At 38.7% G+C, this 22,083-nt stretch overlaps 1 protein-coding gene across 2 annotated transcripts in view; it reads left to right on the forward strand.

Moving 5' to 3' along the window:
• Positions 1-2,848: 2,848 nt before the first annotated feature.
• The window catches only part of MRPS31 (mitochondrial ribosomal protein S31), a 30,839-nt gene continuing 11,604 nt past the window's right edge, over positions 2,849-22,083 (forward strand). The window contains exons 1-5 of one of the 2 annotated variants that reach the window (XM_023742221.1): positions 2,857-3,014; positions 9,420-9,707; positions 15,728-15,889; positions 16,930-17,070; positions 20,029-20,105. In XM_023742221.1, the coding sequence (XP_023597989.1) occupies positions 2,890-3,014; positions 9,420-9,707; positions 15,728-15,889; positions 16,930-17,070; positions 20,029-20,105 (793 nt within the window). In that variant the 5' untranslated portion in view covers positions 2,857-2,889. Of the gene's footprint in view, positions 3,015-9,419; positions 9,708-15,727; positions 15,890-16,929; positions 17,071-20,028; positions 20,106-22,083 lie in introns of both variants that reach the window. The other variant, XM_023742222.1, reaches the window with a different exon arrangement.

The following is a 22,083-nucleotide window of genomic DNA, read 5'->3' on the forward strand; positions in this document are numbered from 1 at the left end:
ATACTTTCTTTTCCAACGCACATGGAACATCCCCCAGAATGGACCACGTATTAGGCCATAAAGCAAGTCTTAACAAAATCCAAAGCATTAAAATATTACAAAGCATATTTTCTGACCATAAAGCCATAAAAGTAGAAATCAATAACAGAAAAAGCAAGGAAAAAAAAAACAAACACATGGAAACTGAACACCTTGCTCAAAAACTACTGGGTTATAGAAGAAATTAAGGATGAAATGAAGAAATTAAGGATGAAATAAAGAAATTCATAGACTCAAATGAGACTGAAAACACCTCCTACCGAAACCTTTGGGACACAGCAAAAGCAGTGCTCAGAGGTCAGTTTATAGAAATAAATGCACACATCCAAAAAGAAGAAAGGGCCATAATCAAAATATTAACCCTACAACTGGAACAAGTAGAAAGAGAGCAGCAAAAGAAGCCCTCAGGTGCCAGAAGGAAGGAAATAATAAGAATTAGAGCAGAATTAAATGAAATAGAGACTAGAAAAACAATTGAAAGAGTTAATAAGACCAAAAGCCGGCTCTTTGAAAAGATCAACAAAATTGATAAACCACTGGCCAAACTGACAAAAGAAAAACAGGAGAGGAAGCAAATAACCTGTATCAGAAATGAGATGAGTGATATCACAACAGACCCAACTGAAATTAATAGAACTATCCCATTAATTACCTTTTTTAAAGTCAGGTTTATTGAGGTTTAATTTATATACAGTAAAATTCACACTTTTTAAGTATACAGGTTTATGAGTTTTGATAAGCATGAACGGTCATATAAACACCACCACAACCAAGATGTAGAATATTTCAATCACTGCAAAGTTCCCTTGTGCCACTTTGTAGCCAACCCCATCCCTCCACTCCTACCCCTGGCAACCACTGATCTGATTTCTGTCCTTATAGCTTTGTCTTCTTCACAAGGTCATGTCAGTGGAATCATACAGTTATGTAGCCACTTGTGTCTGGCTCCTTTCACTTAATGCGTTTGAGATTCATCCATGTTGCCACAGATTATTACTTTTAATACTGAACCAATAATAAATATTTTTTTCTCTATGTGAATTCTAAGGGTACGCAGAGTTTTGAATAGCTAAAGAAACCATAGGACAGTGACAATGTTTCTCAAAGATTTGTCTGAGGACATCCTGCATCGGAATCACCTGGGGTGCGTGTCAGAATCTCAGATTCAGACTTTTGAGCCAAAGTGTCCGAGTTCCTCAATAATGTGTATTAACAAGCACTCCACATGACTTCTATGCATGATTAAAGTTGTAGACCATCAGGTGTTCCAGAATGAACAAAGATACCAGAATTAGGTAGTCGTGGCTTTAAATCTGGCTTTGCCACTTACTAGCTGTATACAGTTAGGCAAATCACTTACTTTTCTGCACCTATTTCTTTTTTTGTACTAGGAAATCGTTAATCTATTCACCAAATATTTATTGAGCACCTATTTTATGCCAGGCACCATTCGAGGGACAAGAATTGCAATGGTGAATAGACCATTCACTTCATTAGTCTACTCTGCTGTTTTGTTTCAATTTTCAACCATCTTAATTGCCCCTTTAAGAACTTCATATTTTGCTTTATGTAAAATTTTGCAAATGCTTTTATGGAGCACACATTCTGTCAGGGCAAGATAGATATAACTTCAGATCATCATAAATACTCTATAGAAAATTAAACAAGGTTTTTAACTAGAGGGTTCTTTAGTTAAGTACATTTATGGTTAATGCACTTTTCTGTATGCAAGTTATACTTCCAACACAAATGTTTAAAAAAAAAAAAGGCAAAGTAAGTATCCTCAATCACAGTGTGTCTAGCATTCAGTCACAAAGATTCTTCGCGGCTACGATGGTTAAGTGTTCAGCTGCTAACCAAAAGGTTGGTGCTTCCAACCCGCTCAGCAGTGCCGCAGAAGAAAGGCCTGGAGTGGAGATCTGTTTCTGAAAAGATTACAGCCAAGACAACCCTATGAGACAGTTCTACTCTGTTACATAGGGTGGCTATGCGTGGAAATGGACTGGACAGCACCCAACAATAAAAACTGGATCTTAGCAAGATCTGCTCAGTGTAAACTGTGTTTTCAGCATCACTAAAAATTCACCTCCAACCTTGATTCTTTTTTGGAAGCGGCAGGAAAAAATGTCGATGCCCACACGCAACTGCCGCTATGGAATTCTAGGCCAGTGGTTCCCGTGTGACCCATTAGCTGGTATTTTTCCTCGGGGTTTATTTTCATGCACTTCCAGGCGTAGCGCCCCCTCATCTCTTCTGTACCCGGTCACTGCCTTCGTGAGGGGCAGGAAACAGCCAAGCCTTTTTCTTGCATTTTTTAATCTCTAAAACCAGTTTTGAAAAATTAAACATACATGCCTCATGTTCTGTACATCAAGAACAGATAGTGAAAAGAAAAACTAATTATCAGGCAGCACGCCCTATGGTAATTTTCTTAACCTCTTTGGTGGCTGTGGCTCCTCTACCTAAAACAACGCACAAAGCAGCCACCTCTCCGCCTCATCTTCCTGGCCCGTCAGCAGCGTGTGCACGGCGGCGTGTACACAGTTGGGCACCCCCTCCACTCGGCTATGTCCTCCCGCCCGCCCCAAACGGCGCAAACTCCCTAAACTAAGACGCCGGCTCCGGGTCTGAGACTAAGACCGGGCGTGCAGAAGAGCGGAGGCGCCTGAGGGCTACAGGCTCTGCCCTCGGACGCGGGGGAGTCCGGAACACAGTTCGCGGACCCTGTTGTCCACCGGAAGGCGAAACGAGAGGAACGCGCCAGGCTAGGGAACGGAAGAGCGAGCGGGACGTGTTTGGCAGAGGACGCAGTATTCCCGTGGGGTTCTCAGTTTAATTGGTTTTTCGGCGATGTTTCCCCGGGCCTCGGCTTTCCTACCTCTTCGCCCCTTCTCCCGCCTTCCTTTGTCCTCTGGGAGCGCGGAGGTATCGGCGGCTGCGATTCTGCTGCTGGCTGCTCCACATGGAACGGTCAGGTAACGCACTTCAGCTCTGTTGACCGCGCAGTTCATCAGGCAAACCCGTGCCCTTGCCTCCCCATTGTGTCAACTTGTACTCCAGCTTCCCGGGGTTGACGTTATAACCCACGGGGTCTTAAGAGACCATCGCCTTAAATCTGAGGAAAGAGAAGTCTCAGAAAGATAAAGTGACTTGCCCAAGGTCATGGAGTGTGGTAGCCAGCTACCATGACATAGATGCCCGGTCGGCTGCCCTGTGCGCCTTCTACTACACGCCGCGCCTTTTGTCTCTTGCAGCTCTCAGAGTCTCTCCAGGCTTCAGAACTGAAGTTTAGTTTTACTGTTGTGCCTCTTCAGGCTTCTTTAATTGTCTTATTCTTGCCTCCTTTAATTTTCAGTTCACTGTTGAGAATGCAGTGTGGTAGTACTGGTGTTTAGCCCGGAACAAGGCAGCCGTGCCCTCACAGAGCTTATGGTTGTAGTTCAAGTACAAGTGCTGAGATGGGGCAGGTGAGCACAGAGTGCTCTTCATTCATTCAACAAGTAACTGCTGTGGAAGTCAACAGGGGCACTTACCGTTGGAGGAAAGGTTCAGGGAATCTTTTCTGGAAGAGAAATGTGATAAAACCTGAAGGGGGACCACAGGTTGGAGTTAGACAGGAAAGAAAAGAAGTTGCTGCATACTTGGTATTGGTATTCTTCATCCTCTGAGAAGTCTCATGATTATGAAAACTCACTTCTGCTGCATGTACAGTTTGGGGCCAGGTTGGCTAAGTACAGTCCTGAAGCGGGTAGGTAGCATTGGGGATGGGAAGGATCGACTGGATGGAGGAGAAAAATTGCACAGGAAGAATTGATAGTTTGTGATATTTGTTGACATAATGATAGAGTGGTCAGAACAAAGATTTCAACTGGTTGCCCTTGAGGATCAGGGTATCATTAATGGAAACAGAGAAGAAAAAGGAGCAGGTTTGAGAAAAAAAATTTAAATATGTCATAGTTCTTAAAATATAAATATCTGTTCATTGGACTGGTCCAAGGGGCTGGTCCAATACAGAAGGGTGGAAAATGGCAAGTCAGTCTGGGACGGGAGCTCTTGAACATGGTTTTGGATGTGTTGTGTTTGAAGTGCTGATGAGATGGTCTCAATGGAAGTGGGCTCAGTGGGAGGTTAAGTCTAGAATTTTATCTTATTATTGTCATGGAGTTAGTTCCTATACATGATTTGCCTGTGACATATAGATTACTTTTTGTAGTACCATATATAGCAGTCTTGGAAGGAAACAGTGAAGTAAATTCTATTGGGCATATGTGAGATTCATTCTCCCTTGTTATAATAAAACCTTTAATATTAGTGAATTTAACTTTCAGATGTAAAATAATTAGAGCCAGTTTCCTAAATTGAATGGTACCATATATTGAATGATATTATAACAAGGGTCCAGTGTACTCATTGTGAGAATACTGGTTATATAATTGGTTTTTTTCATTCCAATTTTTAAGTGCCTGATGTGATAGCCTCTAAGGAGATTATCATAAGGAGATCATAAGGAGATCAAATACTTGCTTGTTTCAGGGCTTTTGATAATTGCCATTTTCTCTTTCATTACAGGCCTGGGCCTCTAGCCTGGTGCTGCCATTTGCTAGCTCTGAGAATTTGATGTAGTGTTTAGACCAGGGTCTCATGCAGAGTCTTGAGATACATACCTCAGGATCACATGGGGTCTTGGTTAAAATGGAGATCCCCATACCCCATTCCAAATTTACCAACTAGAGATCTATGGTTTTAATAAGATCCCTTTATAATCTTTAAAAGTTCAGAACCGCTGACTTAACTCTTGACTAGCGATTTTTTTTCCTTCTGTAAAATGGGAATAATAAAAACCTGTTGTGTAAGATTGAAGAATTGATGCCTTTGAATTGTGGTGTTGGTTAAGAGTGTTGAATATACTGTAGACTGCCAGAAGAATGAACATGCCTGTCTTGGAAGAAGCGCAGCCAGAATGCTTCTTAGAAGCGAGGATGGCAAGACTTCATCTCACATACTTGGGACACATTATCAGGAGGAATCAGTCCCTGGAGAAGGACATCATGCTTGGTAAAGTAGAGGGTCATCAAAAAAGAAGAAGACCCTCAACGAGATGGGTTGATACGGTGGCTGCAATAAGTGGGCTCAAACATAGCAACAATTGTGAGGATGACTCAGGACCAAGCAGTGTGTCATTCTGTTGTACATAGGGTTGCTGTGAGTCAGAACTGACTAGACGGCACCTAACAACAAAGATTGTAAGGGTTAAGTAACATCCACAACATATCTACTCAAGTGTGGTCCTCTGAGAGCAACATCAGCATCACCTTGGAACTTGTTAGAAATGCAAATTCTTGAGTCCCACCCCAAACCTACTGAATCAGAATACCTTGGCAGGGCCAAGACAATTGTTTTAACAAGTCTGCTAGGTAATTCCTATGCACATTGAAGTTTGAGGAGCAGTGCTCTAGCCTTAGGTCTATAAAGGTTAAAAAAAAAAAAAAAAAAAAAAAAAACCATTGCCCTCAAGTCGATTCCCAATAGCAACACTATAGGACAGAGTGGAACTGCCCTGTGGGATTTCCTAGGCTGAAATCTTTACGGGGAGCAGACTGCCACATCTTTCTCCCGAGGGGCAGCTGCTGGGTTCAAACCACTGAACAGCTGAATGCTTAACCACTCTGACACCAGGGTTCCCCTCCATAAAGGTAGGGACCATGAAATTCTTGTATATATTCTTAGTGCCTAGTATAGTGCCCAGCATAGGGTATATATTCACTATGATGCATGAATGACTTTTTGTAAATTGTACCCTTATTGAAACTAACATATGCAGTAGTTTTTAAAGTCCCATATGTTTGGGTTTCAGTATCAAATACCAAAAGAAGATTTTAACCCTCACAAAATAACATTTCTATAAAATGTATTCTTTTTTTTCCCCATAAACTCCCATGGCCATTGACCACTTAACTTTTCTTTCGTTCTCCTTTCTGTTATAATAAAACCTTTAGTTTTAGTGAATTTAACTTTCAGATATAAAATAATAATTAGAGCATTTTCTTCATACTATCTTTTATACTTTATACTATTGCTTTTGTATCCCAGGATACGGGGTCAGGCAAGTCTGTGTGGCTAGAACTACACTGATGTGTATACTTGGCATACTGCAGTTAAAGATGTTCAGGTATTTGAGTTACTTAGCATTAAGAATTCTTTTTTATGGGTCTGAAATAGATTCATTTGTATTGCTCTTTCTCATAAGTGTATCTAACTAAGAGAGCAGAATGATAACTCTAGCCACAGAATTTTTTTTTTCTATTCCATTTTAGCTTGGCTTATAAATGGTGATTGGTTAAATGGCATATTCTAGCTCAATGAGAAAGTTGATCAGATTAGAGTAATACCCAGGAGATTTTTTTTAAGACCTTTTTTATTGAAAGAAATTTCTTTATTTTCACATTTAAATATGACTGTAAAATGTATTACTATATCCTGTTAAGAGCAAAGACTTGGGAATCAGCCATATTTGGGTAGGAGGATAAGAAATTGTCATTTATGAACCATGTTAATGTTTATCAACTGTTTTCTATCATGGAACACATTGAAAATGATATTTGTACAGAATCCTGGGATAAATGGAAGGAGGCACTAGCAGCTCCAGGCTCTACCCTCCCACTGAGGACCGATAAAAACCAAACCCTTTGCGTCCAGTTGATTCCGACACATAGTAACCCTACAGGACAGAGTAGAACTGCCCCATAGGGTTTCCTAGGAGAGGCTGGTGGATTCGAACTGCTGACCGTTTGGTTAGCAGCTGTAGCTCTTAACCGCTATGCCACCAGGGCTCCACTATAAGGATCAAGTGGATCAAAATCTTAGCACACTGTCACCCACTTATGGCACACCATTGTGTTTTGGCCCTTAGTGAGCTCTGAGCTTTGTGACCGTGAGCAAGTTCCAGTTTCTTTATCTGTAAAATGGGATTAATACCTACCTCATGAAATTGATGTGGGTGTGAGATAAATGTACATAAGTGTACATTACACAAGGTTCAACACGTAGTATATGCACAATAAATAGTAAATTGTTAGGATTAACCGTAATAATAAAAAGAAAACGCTGGTGAGGATGCAAAATGGTACAACTATTGTGAAAAACAGTGTGGCTGTTCCACAAAAAACTAAAAATAGAACTGCCATATGACCCAGCAGTTCCACTCCTAGGTATATATCCAAAAGACTTGAAAGCAGAGCCTCAAACAAACTTGTACACCGATATTTATTGCAGCACTATTCACAGTAACCAAAAGGTGGAAACAACCTAATTGCCCATCAGCAGTTGAATGAATAAACAAAATATGGTACATACATAGACAATTGAATACTCATCTGCCAGTAGGAGAAATGAAGTCTTGATACTTGCTACAATATGAATGGAACTGGAAGACATTATTCTGAGTGAAATAAGTCAATCACAAAGGGACAAATATTATATGACCTTACTTATGTAAGAAGATGAGAAAAGACAAATGTATAGAGAACAAAGTTTATTAGTGGTTACCAGGGGTGGGAGGAAGGGGAAAAAAAGGGTGGGAGGTTAACAGTGATGAAAATATTGTGTTGATTAAGGGTGGAATTGCACAGCAGATTATAGTAATTGCTGTCAATAAATTGTACACCTGTAGAAGGGTAAGACAGTACAAAATACTGGGGAAGCCAGCACAACTTGTTCAAGGAAAGGTCGTGTAAGCTCCATAGACACATCCAAACTCCCTGAGGGACCGAATTGTTGGGCGGAGGGCTCTGGGGACCATGGTCTTGGGGAACATCTAGCTCAATGGGCATAACACAGTTTATAAAGAAAATGTTCTACATTCTACCTTGATGAGTAGCAAGCAAGGGAGAATGAAGAAAACAAGATACAAGGGAAAGATTAGTCCAAAGAACTAATGGACCACAACTACCACGGCCTCCACCAGACTGAGTCCAGTACAACTAGATGATGCCTGGCTACCACCACTGACTGCTCTGACAGGGATCACAACAGAGGGTCTCAGACAGAGCTGGAGAAAAATGTAGAACAAAATTCTAACTCACAAAAAACGACTGGACTTACTGGCCTGACAGAGACTGGGGAAACCTTGAGAGTATGGCCCCTGGACACCCTTTTAGCTCAGTAATGAAGTCACTCCCGAGGTTCACTGTTCAGCCAAAGATTAGACGGCCCCATAAAACAAAACGAGACTAATGAGGCACAACAGTCCAGGGGCAAGGACTAGAAGGCAGGAGGGGACAGGAAAGCTGGTAATAGGGAACCCAAGGTTGAGAAGGGACAGTGTTGACATGTCATAGGGTTAACCATTGTCATAAAACAATATGTGTACTAACTTTAATGAGAAACTATTTGTTCTGTAAACCTTCACCTAAGTACAATTAAAAAGTTGTACACATGTAAAAAGTCGAATTGGCAAAGGTTGTGTGATATAACAGCAACAACAAAAAAAGTAGCTGCTGAGGCTGCTTACATACAACCAAAAACCTCATGGGATTTGGCTTCTTACTTTGGAGGTTTAGGATCATTTTTTCAGGGGACATTCCAGTTAATTGGCCTAATAACATGTTTAGTGCCTCTGTTCTACCTCCTAGTTTGATGTGTAGTTCCTGGGGTCTTAAAAGCTTGCAAGTGGCCATCCAAGACACAACGATTGAGCTCTGTTCACCTGGAGCAACAGAGGAAGAACAAGAGTCAGGAATAGGAGGAGAATATGGAATGTGTAGCTAAGTGCCTCTATGAACAACTGCTGCCTCCTTTGCCATGAGACCAGAAGAACTGGGTGGTGCCTGGCTACCATTTCTGAACATTTTGATCAGAGATTCCATAGAAGAATTCTTATCAAAAGGGGGGAATTGTAGAACAGAATTTCAGATTTGCATGTACTCCAGACTTCCTGGAGCCATTAAGGTTGAATGAACTCCTGAAACTATTGCCCTGGGATAATCTTTAAACCTTAAACCAAAAATATCACCTGAAGTCTTCTTAAAAACCAAACAGTAGTTTAGCTTAGCTAATAAAAAATGTCTGCCTTGAACGTTGTGCTCTTTTAAGAACTATATGGGATCACATTGACAACAGCAACTTGAACGATTAGATAGAAACCTTAGGGGGCAGTGAGTTTATGTAATGAATGAGGAACAACCCAGAAAAGGAGAGTGAGAATGGTTGCAAAACTTGAAGAATATAATCATTGTCACTAAATGGTAGAAACTGTTTTTAAAAAAAAAAGGCAAATGAAAAGAGCTTGAATTGAAAATTTTTTCAAAACAAAGTTTTTGAGTTATTGCTTTATTATTTTGTATTGTATTTTTCATTTTTTTTCTTTCATGTTTCTTTCCTAGGACAAAAAATAATATCCAAAGATATTTTGGCACTCACAGCGTGATCTATAACAAGAAAGATGAGCAGTCTATTCCAACTCATGAGATCTCTGAGGAAACTTCCAAGAGCCAAGACAGTGTAAAGGAGAACACGAAAAAAGACTTGTTAAATATTATTAAGGGTATGAAAATTGAATTAAGCACAGTAAATGTACAAACAACCAAGCCACCCAACAGGAGAGCACTTAAAAATTTGGAGGCTACAATTGGCAGGCTTCAAAAAGCTACAGAAAATACCACAAAGAAGAGGTACATTGAATTGAAACTTGAATTTTTTTTTTGTTGAAATAATTTTTGAAACTCCAGTAAGCTTTCGCTTCTAGAAATTGTATTTTTATTTTAATTAGAGTACATGGGAGATATTTAATTAATGAAGAATAAATATCATTTTGTAATCTTGGGGGCTGTAATAAATATTTGAGGAAGGGAATAGTGATCTTATTGAGAATTTCACACATCGTACATATTCATCAGTGTTGCTAACTGCCATTTAATTGCCACTGTAAGCTGTTAATTAACAAATGTCTTTTACAACCTGATTGAAGGTAGCTTTGTGTCTGTGACAAACTTATTTGAATCTTCTATTTTAAAAATTCCTTCTTAAAAGGAAATTTAGCATGTTGGTTACAATTTGATGATCACGCCTTTGACCAGTGATTATCAGTGCTCTCAGCTTTCTTACATGGTTCCCTCAGAGTATGGTAATACATGTGCTCGTTAAGAGAGTATTATATTTTATTGACTCTGAGTACAGGTAGTCCCTGACTTACGACAAGGCTCTGTTCCAACACCTTTGTTGTTAGTTGGTTCTGACGTTTCGTTTAGTTTTCGTTATTATTGCCTTTTATTATCAGTATCTTTATAAATCTGATCTTTATTTGTCTTTGAGGGTTGGAAACATTACACATTAACTTACAGATATATTTTAATACATACATAAAAAAATACACAAATCATAAAAATTTACTCCAGTGATGAAATTGAAACTAATGCTTCTGATAGTATGAAACACTGAATAAGATCCCACTAAAGTCCTGGTCTGCAGTGAAGTCTGCATCAGTGTTGTAACAGTGAAGTTGGAGTCCTAACAGCTTTTGGGTGTATGCACAGTTCAATTGGCGTATGTTGTTAGAGTTGAACGTTGCTCAACTTTCTATCCATTATGACTCCCAACACTGACACCAACTTCATTGTAGACCAGGCCATAGACTGCTAGGTGGCAGTGTTGTGAACAGTAAATCATAACATTGAACATCTGTCAGTGAACATCTGAGAATGATAACATCAGCAAATTACATGCTGCAACATTATATTTAGAACATATTACTAATGATGAGATGTACAAAAAATACAGACAGTCATTAAGTGTGGTTCATTGTAACTCAAATACGTCATAAGTCAGAAACTACCTGTACAATCAGTGGTACCTTAGCATTGTGTCTTAGTTTAAACGGCAGAATTTTGTTTTAGTGATACATAAAATAATGGTGTGTCTTACATCAGTGACATCCTCAATTCAAGTGACAAAGTATGTGGCTTTAGGACACCCACCACTGACTTATATTAGCAGAAAAAAAGTATCTTAGATCCTTGCTTCCCAGAATGACTTAACATTTTTATGACGCTTCTTGGTTTCTCCATAGTATCACACTGTATCAGAAGTGTCTCTGGAAAGTATAATTGGGTGGTAGAGAGCAAGCTGTCCTTCAGTGGCGCAAATGGTTAGGTGCTTGGTTGCTAACCAAAAGGTTGGCAGTTCTAATCCACCCTGAGACACCTGGAAGAAAGATCTGGCAGCCTACTTCTGAAAGATCACAGCCATTGAAAACCCTATGGAGTGCAGTTCTACTCTGACACACATGGGATTGCCATGATTTGGATAGACTCGAAGGCAGCTAGTTTTGTTTTTGTTTGTGTTTTAGAAACAAAAACCAAATAACCATATATAAATATATAATGTGCATGCACATATATATAAAGGCAAAAGTAATTCTTATTTTTGGGGGAAAAATTTTAAAAACCATAAAGAAAAAATCATAATTCCATCTTTCTGAAATAACTTCTGTTTACATTTTAATGTTGTAATTTTTTTCTGTGCTTGTACACATTCATAAATATTTGCAAAAATGAGATAATCTATTTTGTAGCCTTCTTTTTCCCTGTAGCAATTTGTTGTGACCCTTTTCCTAGGCTAGTAAATATTTTTTACACCATAATACATGCATCGTCTATTCCATGGATGCTGTCTTAGTCATCTAGTGCTGCTGTAACAGAGATAACCACAAGTGGATGGCTTTAACAAAGAGAAGTTTATTCTCTCACAGTCCAGTAGGCTGCAAGTCCAAATTCAGGACAGGCTTTGTCTCTCTGTTGGCTCTGGAGGAACGTCCTTGTGATGTCAGGCTTCCCTTGGTCTGGGAGCATCTCAGCGCAGGAACCTCAGGTCCAAAGGACGTGCTCTGCTCCCAGCACTGCTTCCTTGGTGGTGTGAGGTTCCCATGTGTCTTTGCTCACTTCTCTCTTTTATATCTCAAAAGAGATGGGCTTACGACACTATCCAGTCTTGTAGACCCCATCAGTATAACCTCATCATAGTGATAGAGTTTACAACACATAAGAAAATCACATATAACCTCGTCATAGTGACAGAGTTTACAACACATAAGGAAATCACATCAGATTACAAAATGGAACACAATCATACAATACTGGGAATGATGACCCACACATTTTTGGGGGGACATAATTCAATCCATGACAGATGCATAGTACAAGCTCTTTTAATCCACTGCCTCTTTTAAGCCACTGACTTGCCAGAGCAAATGATCCCCATCCTTCTACTGACCACGAACTACTGGTAGGGAGCTCTGTAGTACTCTTACATACTTCTAAATCTGAGTTGTATCCGTGTCAAAAATGGGCATCTTCATGCCGTGATAGCTGGTTTCCAAAGACAAACATCCCGAGAGAGATCTGGGTTAATGCTGTATCACATTATCTACTCAGCCTCACAAGTCATAGCATCACTTCTGCCTCATTCTGTTGGTTGAGGGAGTCACAAAGGCTTCCCTGATTTCAAGGAGAGGGGCAGTAGACTCCCTTTCTTGAGGGTGTGGCAAGTGGGACCAGGAATATTGCTGTGCCTGTTTTCTGAACATGTAATCTGCCACACCTGATCACCCGATAACTAGAATGTTAACTACATTAAAGGCATTATTGTCATGATACAATTGACTCTTGACTGATAGATTGCATCTGGACTGGGAGAACTCCAAAGATTTGACTGTATTTAGGTCGTCCTTGAGAGGCATTACAGAGCCCTGGTGGTGCGGTGGTTAAGCGTTTAGCTGCTAACCAAAAGGTCGGGGGTTCGAATCCACCAGCCACTTCTTGGAAACCCTGTGGGGCAGTTCTGCTCTGTCCTGTAGGGTCACTATGGGTCGGAATCGACTCGAGGGCAACGGGGTTTGAGAGGAGTTACTCTTATATCTGCATATCCCTTGCAAGGACCCTGGAAACTCCCTGTGACCTTGCAACAAGAGATACTGGCTCCTGTGGGGCACTAAACCAGGCAGCTCCCACACCTGCCTCGTGTGGATCTCCTTTCCTGACTCTTGGATGGCTGTGTGTGCTGTCACCTGTGTGAATGCCACCCTGCCAGCCTGCTGTGTTTCTGTCCTTTATCTTTCAGAACAGACTGGGGCCAGTCATGTCTGTGGCGGTCTTGTGAGTCTGAATGTTTAGTGGATCCTAACACCTGATTGGTGCCGCTGTAACCAAAATTTCTAGATTCTGCTTTAACTGATTTTCTGTTAACCGAGCAACTACCAGTTGTTACCCTCCAGTAAGAAGGCTTCCAACTATTATTTGTTTAACTAATCCCCTGCATGAAAGTTAGATTATTTCGTTCTTCACTAGCATAAAATGATGCTATGATTAACATCATTCAAGCATTCAGCACCTTCCAGTTGCCGTTATGTCTCAGGCCCTGTCCTAAGTGCAGAGATAGAGCACTGAATGAGAGTTCCTGCTCCCTACATTATAGTGGGGGAGGATATGCACTCACACCATAAACACACACACATAAACACACACACGTACACGCCAAATGGTGAAAAATAAGAGTGATGAGGCTGGAGAGGTTATTTTTAAAAGAGTGACCAGGGAAGGGCTCTGATAAGGTAAAATCTGAGCAAAGGCATGAAATAAAGTTTAAGATAAAGCCATGCAGATACCTGAGGGTTGGTTTGCCTTCTAGGCATAGGGGGTGGAACTGCTTAGGCCTTGAGTTGGGAGAATACAGCACCTCTCAAATTCCACATACCTGATGATCTTCTTTTAGGAGGAGAATTGCTAGGTCAAAGCATACGCATGTTTAGACTTTTGATAAATATCACCAAATAACCTGCAAAAAGTCATACCAATTTACATGTCCACTTAATAGTATATCTTCCGCCTCATTAGGGTTTCGTTTCTGAAATCGTGCATGTCTCATACAGCTCATTTTAAAGATACTCAGAAAGTACAGAAGGGTATAAAATCAAAAAGTATGCACTCGTGAAATAACCTTTATGAATTATAGAATAGAATAATAGATTGTTAAAAGATATTTTAACAAGTTCCCATCACCTTGTTAACTAATTAGCACATTTCAAATTACAAAGCCAGAGGCAGTGACTATAAAGGAAACTAGTGATACAAACACATGATTCTAGAGAACGAATACTCATCTCTTCTTTGCATACTCTCATCGAATACATGTACTGACATTTGAAAATAAAGTTCACAAGGAGTTTCTGAAAGAAATATAGTGATTTGGGGATAAGGTTTAAGCTTTAGTCACAAATAAAAGTTTTAAAAGCCGTACTCTTCTTTTTAAGCTTACTGTTACGTTTTCTCTTCATTCTCATCGGGAATCTGAGAACTTTACTTGCACATTAGATAACAGATTATGATAAGAAAGCCAGGTCCAGTGAAACACTAATTTGCATCTCATTCATTGCAATGGCAAGTCTCAGTGTATTGAAAAATGTTGTAGATAATTTATTTTTATGTCTGACATATCTTTCTCTTAATTTACCCTAATTTACTTAAGAGTAGCCTTTTTTTTTTTAGTTTTTTATTATGGAGAATATCAAGCATATACAAAGTAAATAAAATAGTATGATGAACCCCTTTGAACTTGTCATCTGCCTTGAGCAGTTATCAATATTTTGCCACTCTTGTATTATCTATAGCTCCACCCACTCTTCATCTCCTACTTATTGATGATAATGATTTGTGGTTCTTTTTTTAAGGGAAATTTGCTTGTTGAAATGTGCAACTCTTAGCTATACAATTTTTGCAAATGGAAATGCCCATGTAACCCACACACTTATCAAGATGCAGAACATTTCCCATTTTCATCTCCCCAGTCAGCAGCCCTGTGTCCTGAGGCAACCACTGTTCAGATTTTCACCTCAGATTAGTTTTGCCTGCTCTAAGATTTGATGTAAATGGAGTCATACAGTACATACTCTTTGGTGTCTAGCTTCTTTCCTTCTCTCTGATGTCTGTGAGATTCATTCATGTTGTTGGTGAGAGCTGAGTACTATTCCATCATATGGATGGATCACAATTTTTATATCCATTCTGTGTATGATAGACGTTTGGGTTGTTGCCAGTTTTTGACAATTTTGAATAAAGCTGCTGAAAAGAGGTTTAACAATTTTTATATTTGCTCGCGATATATATAGTTTTTGAAATAAAATGGCATCTCATTAAAAATTCCACTAATTTAGAATTTTTGATGTTGATACCTCACCCCTCCACCTTAATATATTGTTCTGAGTTGGTATTGTGCATCTGCAAGTATCCACTAACTTTGTTGTTACTGTTGTTAGGTGCTGGCGAGTCGATATTAACTCATAGTGACCCCTTGTGACAGAGTAGAACTGCCCCATAGGGCTTTGTAGGCTGTAACCTTTGCCAGAGAAGATTGCCAGGACTTTCTCTCACAGAACCACTGGGTGGGATTGGACCACCAACCTGTTGGTTAGTAGGTGCGTGCTTAACTGTTACACCTCCAGGGTTCGTTTCCACTTTAACCTTTCAAAGTTGATATAAAACTAATACCTAATATTTGAGAATCAGATTTCTCAGAAATTGAATGATACTTTTATGAATATAAAAAATTGTTTCTCAAAAAATTATTTAACTTTTCACTAAGCTAATGGCATAATAAGTAGTGCTTCTCTTTTCTTTCTATTTATTTTTCATTGTTTTTTCAGAAATGAAAATTTGAGTCCTGAGTTAGTGGCAGCTGCATCCGCTGTTGCAGAGTCTCTCCCTTTTGACAAGCAGACAACCAAGTCTGAGCTGCTCAGGCAGCTCCGGCAGCACGAGGAAGACTCGCGGGCGCAGAAGGACGGAAAAAGACGGTGGAAAGTTAGGTTAGTTACCTCAGTAATGCTTATGACTTAAAATAGGCTATTTTCATCTGTCTGAGTACTGTATAATGTAAAATGAAAGTGATAATAAAATAAATGATAAGTAAAATAAACCTCAGAAATGGAATTTTAGCAATTTGATTTTTTTTTTTAAAAAACATCTAATATCTTAAGCAAGATTGTAGTTTTTAAAAGACCAATTGAATGGTTAAACTTCTTTTAGAAAGTTGTGCAATGTCGTGTCTCTGAAAAAGAAGTGGTCAATTCACTAATGTTCTCATAAATAAATAGATAGGTGGATAGACAAATAGAATGAGATTGTTTCTCTGAGATTAATTCTTTCAGTTAAATAGTTTGCTGATTGTATTCACACTGTGATAGTCTTCGGGCCTGTTAGCTTCTCTTTCCCCACTTAGTTTTATGTTTGAGCTGACATCTTTCCACCCAAAGGTTCCTCTCTCATACTTTATGCCAGGTTACACTGCTTGCTGCCGAAATGTAGAAAGTGGTGATTCTACTTTGCCTAGAGGTAATCTAAATCGGTAGCTCTCCAGGAAGGTGTGCACCAGATTTGTCTTGGGAAGTAAAAGAAAAATCTAAATGTCTGGACTGTCGGTCACATGACCCATCTTGTTTGTGTTTGCACAGAAAGGGCAATAGGTAAACATGGCTAAATTTGAAGTTAGGAAGTTTGGAGTTATTAAGTATTCAGGTTATTGAATTTGGTGATAGGTTACAGATGTTGATTGTACTTTCCTACCACCTTTGGATGTTTGGTCATTTCTCATAAGTGACGTTTTGAATTATGTTTTAAATGAATATTTCTGAACATCTTTAAAATATAGATGTAGGCATAAATATTAATGATCTGTGGTATGTGAATGTTAATTTGTGACAAATTTTTTATTTAAACATCATGTTTATGCTGCATTAGTGAATAAAAGTGAAAGAAGAATTAAATGATATGCATCTCCTGCTTAAGAAAGTATATTATTGTTGTATAGCTGGAATTTCTAATACACTTGACCTTTTTATTATTTCAGCGTCAGTAACATAATATCAGATATGAAAGTTGCCAAATCTGCTACAGCTAGAGTTAGTACAAGACCAGAACACCAGATTCAGTTTGACGAAGGGTCTGATAATTATTTTGAGCATCAGAGGAGCGCTGATCTTAGAAAAAGGTATTCAGGCTTTTCAGTCTATTTGATTTTGTTTATTTTTACATTAACTATAGATTTACTGTATTGCTTGTCCGTATTGGTTGCTGATTGGTGTCTGAGCATTGTGGATACGTTTGTATCTGTTTTCTTACTCTATATACCATTTCCTAGAGAGGGAAAAACGTTCAGGATGTAGTAGTCGGAATCCACTCAAGAGCAGCTAACAACAACAAACATTTTTCTGTACCATACATTTAAATGGGCCTGCTTCACATCTGCCCCAATGACTAAGGGTCTCTTGATTTAGAATACATGGAGCTAACTGAATTATGAGCAGATAAACATTTTGTAAGAAGCATCATTTTCATTGTGAACGTAAGTGCCTAATGATGTTTATTCGTTTACCTTTGATTTCTTTATGGTCCTCTTTCTTCATACATTGGAGAAGTGACCCATCATTCAACCAAAAGCCGGGGTCGGGGGGATATGATACCTTAAAGAGGTACATGATTTGTGACAGTTTGACTTTGGTTATTTGCAGTTCTTAAAGATGCTGAGCAGTGCCTTGCATGGTTATTTTATGATTGAAAGTTGTTCTGTATTTACAGAGTTTCCATTTTTTTCTCTCCTTCAAGCCTAGAAAGTGATAGTTGGAGAGGGGAAACCAAGTATTTAGCATGGTCTGACAAAGCCTACCTCATCTTTATAGCAGGGTGTGCTCACAGTTGGGAGTATTTTGTATATTCCATGGAGTTTGTTTTAAGTATAAAGTGTAATATCAAAAACTGACTCAGCCCCTTCCAGATGTTAAATTAATAATTTGTACAGGAAGATTGAAAAAGATGGTGAGCAGTTAACAACAGGTTACAGGACTTTGGAAGATTATATAAATTGTTAATTTAATGTGATTTAATATTTATGAAGAGTCCCTGGGTGGCATAGATAGCTAACCACTCAACTACTAGCTGAAAGGTTGGTGGTTCAAACCCACCCAGAGGTGCTTTGAAAGACAGGCCTGGTGACCTGCTTCTGAAAACCCTATGGAGCACAGTTCTGCCATGCATATATAGGGTCACCATGAGTCAGAATTGACTCTTCGGCAACTATCAATATCAACGACAGTGGTATCTATGACATATTGAATAAAAGTGAATATATGCTTGGAATTTAAGATTCCTCAAGAATATTTAACTGAATCAACCTTTTTTTGAAATGATTCCATGCAACTACATCAGAATGGTATATCATAGTTTGATTTTTTAATGATATTAGCTGTCATTAAAATTAAGGCAGCAAGGGAGAAGCAAAAAAAGCAGGAAAGGGGTTTCTTTGGATACAGTGACTGCTCAAAAGCTGACTAAAGTTCTCTAGAATAGGGGGAAGCAATGGTGAGATACCATGTTGTCTACCTGGGCTCTGTCTTGGGTGGGATTTGGGGGTGATTGGCAAAGACAAAAGACTGGTGACACAGTGGTTAAGCGCTCATCTATGAACCAAAAGGTCAGCGGTTCAAACCCACCTGCTGCTCTGTGGGAGAAAGATGTGGCAGTCTGCTTCTGTAAAGATTACAGCTTTGGAAACCCTTTGGGACAGTTCTACTCTATCCTGCAGGGTCACTATGAGTAGGAATTGACTCAACAGCAGTGGGTTTGGTTTGGCTGAGACAGCCCAGACCTGCATCGAGAGCCAAAATATACTCTGAGTTGATTCCTTCAGTTAGAGATTGAGCGGTGTGAGATGCCCAGCACTGGCTTTGGTGTCCCACTGGCCCGCACAGAATCCTGGCACTGCCAGCGAGTAGTTCTGTGACGGGCCAACTTTCAGAGCCTCCACCAAACTCACTTTCCCCATCTGTAAAATGCTGATGGTGAAGCCTAGCTTAAGTTGCTTTCTTGATGAAAACTGGGGGAAAAAAGTAAACTGTCTTACCTAGTAGGTGCTCAGCAAATGTTAGTTCCCTTCCCTTCCTATTTTAAAATTCCCTACTCTGCAGGGCAGTTCATCCTGTGAGCCCTGCCCTCTTCACTTCCAGTTACTGAATCCATCATCCTGCCTACCTGACACTCGTTTATGGAAGGCCAGGTAGGGGGAAGAATGCAAGGCCCAGAGGATAGTTCTGGAGCATGGATGCTTTTCTTTACAAATACTTGGGGTCCTGCTAGAGGAAAGGTTATATGATTTCAGATTACTTTATCTAATTTTAATAATGGTATTTGCATTTTTTCAGTTAGTTTCATTTAATACAAAAAAAAATTTGATCTAAAAAGGAAGAATTAAAAATTATTTTAAAAACTAACCCTCTGGTTTACATACTGGTTTTTAATCTGGCAGTAAATTTATTAAAATATGCGAATTGATGCATACAGTAGTTGATTACAGTATACAAGGAAAATTTACCTACTAACTCTCTGACATTAATTCCAATAGTTAATTAAAAACAGTTTTATAAATAAGGTTAGTAATTATTTTTAAATTACAGAATGATTGCTTTATAAATTGGAATGTTTTATCTGTATAATCTTTTGTAATTATAATTTGTAATTAAACATGCAGTGTTTTCTGCCCTTAAACTAAGATAAATGTTTAACAATGTCTAATTTAGCATATTTTGATAGCTTTCTACAAGATTGAGTTTTCTAAAACCTTAATTTGAAATAGATTAGATAAAAATTGTGGCAAATTAAGCCAATCTTTTCAATTAGGTAATATGGAAATCAAACTGCTTTAACTGGTTTGTTGTATTATGAAGCAAAAATTCAAATGCGTATGTTCCTATTTTAGTTATCAGTTTTAAAGATGTGGCAGTTTAGTTAAAATGTCTGGTGTAGGTCTAGTTAAAATGTCTGGTGTAGGTCATTGGAATTAATTTTAACTTCTGCTTTGAATATTTCATGTAAAATTGTTTTCTCAAACAATTTTTAGTTGACAGTGTACAAAATTGTTCATTAAAATATATTCTTTTTTTTTTTTTGTTTTTAGTCTTAGGAAAAACATATTCAAGGGGAAGAGACTTAATATTTTTGATATTAAGGCTGCTGAAGAGGTGCCTGAAACAGGTTTGTTAAGAATAATGATATTTTTCAAGGGTAGAAATGTTCTACCTTTCAAAGACGTCCTGGTGATCCGATTGCATAATAGTTGGGTATTTTAATATTCTGTCCTGTCATTGGCCTGGATCCTGCTTATGAATGTAGTCTTTCACACTGCCAGTCTTGGTTAGACTTCCGCCTTGAAATGTTGCATTCCCTGAGACAATGGCAGGTAAGTACTACTAGCTACATGAATCCAGAGCTGTAGAGTAGTTACTAATTTGGTTAGAATATTAATAATTACTTATCATTTGCAGTGCCCCCTGTGTGGTTATACAAAGATAAATAAGCTGCTGTTCTTGCCCTCAGGCAGCTTACAGTCTAGAAGAACCAGCCGCTATTGACTCATAGTGAGTAGAACTGCAGTGTTTGCAAGGCTATAAATCTTTAGGGAAGAATACTGCCACATCTTTTTTGACCTGCCGACTATTTGGTTAGCAGCCAAGTACTTTAAAGCAGCCAAGCACTTTAACTACTACACCACCAGGGCTCCTTGTCTAGAAGAGGAGATCACATATATCGAAGTAACTTAAAACCGAAACCAGTTGCCTTCAAGTCAGTTCTGACTCAGGGCAACACCATGTGTGCAGAGTAGAACTGCACTCCAAAGGGTTTGCAAATCTGTGACCTTTTGGAAGCAGATTGCTAGGCCTTTCTTCAGAGGTGCCTCTGGGTGGGTTTGAACCGCCAGCCTTTTGGTTACTAGTCAGACGCATACCGTTTGTACCTCTGGGACTCCGTAGAAGTAACTTTACTGGACGTGACTTAGTGATTGTTCAGGAGATGGGAGGAAAAATATGAGGGATATATTTGGCTGACTTGTGTTCTGTTATTAATATATGGTTATTCTTTGTTCTTTATCCTTCCCTTTTTCTTTGGGTAAGAAGTCGCATCTGTCAAATTCAGTTTTAAGTCTAATTAGAAGAAATAAGAGTGTCCTCTTCCTTGACATTAAATTTTACTGATAAAATAAATGAAGGAACTCAGTACAGATGGTCTCCAGCTTACGAGTGACTGGCATTCCTAAAAGTTAGCTTTTTGGATATTGGTAGAAATGGTGTTATATACGGTGCTTAGATTCCTAGGTCAGCCTCCAGTTGCTTATTTAATCCATTTAGTAGTTACTTGTATAAACGTTCTAGGACAGCGTACTTAATACCTACCAGTCAGTGTGTGGTCAGGCACGTTCGTGCACATAAAGGCTTATAGAAACAGAATCAAAGCAAAGAAGGTAGAACATGGCTTATGTAGGTGGACTGGGTAAAGGTGGGTACGGAGGTAGGCAGGAGAATAAATCATACATGATCTATACCTTTGATCCAGAAATTTCATTTCTAGGGATTTATTTTAAGGAAATAATCACAGATATCCACAAAAGTGTAACCATGAGGATTATTCGTCATTATAGAATTTAAAAGAGAAAACATGTAACAGAGAAAACAGTAATAGGGGATTAATTAATTATGATACATCTATATAATGGGATATTAATGCAGCCTTTTTTAAGTGAAAAAGGAAGTCACCAAACTGATTCTAATTTATTTTAAAAAGCAAAATCACATGGGAAAAAAAATTAGATCACAAAGGTTTGAAAAATAACTAACCAAAAATAAAATTTTAGGGGAAAGGGTGACTGAGGAATCGATATTGATATGACATGGATATGACTCATTTACTTTCTTTTTATAACTTTATTGAAGTATAATTTATGTGCAATAAACTGCATCCATTTAAAGTATACAATTTGATGAGTTTTGACATATATATACACCTGTGAAACTAATACCACAATCAAGATACTGATCATTTCTGTCACTTTCAAAAGTTTTCTTGTGCCCCTTTGCAATCCCTCCCTCCTTTACTCCATCTTCAGGCAGCCATTGATCTGCTTTCTGTCATTTTGCAAAAGATGAGTTTTCATCTTCTTGAATTTTACATAAATAAA

This window comes from Trichechus manatus, unplaced genomic scaffold (assembly GCF_000243295.1).
Source record: "Trichechus manatus latirostris isolate Lorelei unplaced genomic scaffold, TriManLat1.0 scaffold00205, whole genome shotgun sequence".
Lineage (NCBI taxonomy): Eukaryota > Metazoa > Chordata > Mammalia > Sirenia > Trichechidae > Trichechus > Trichechus manatus.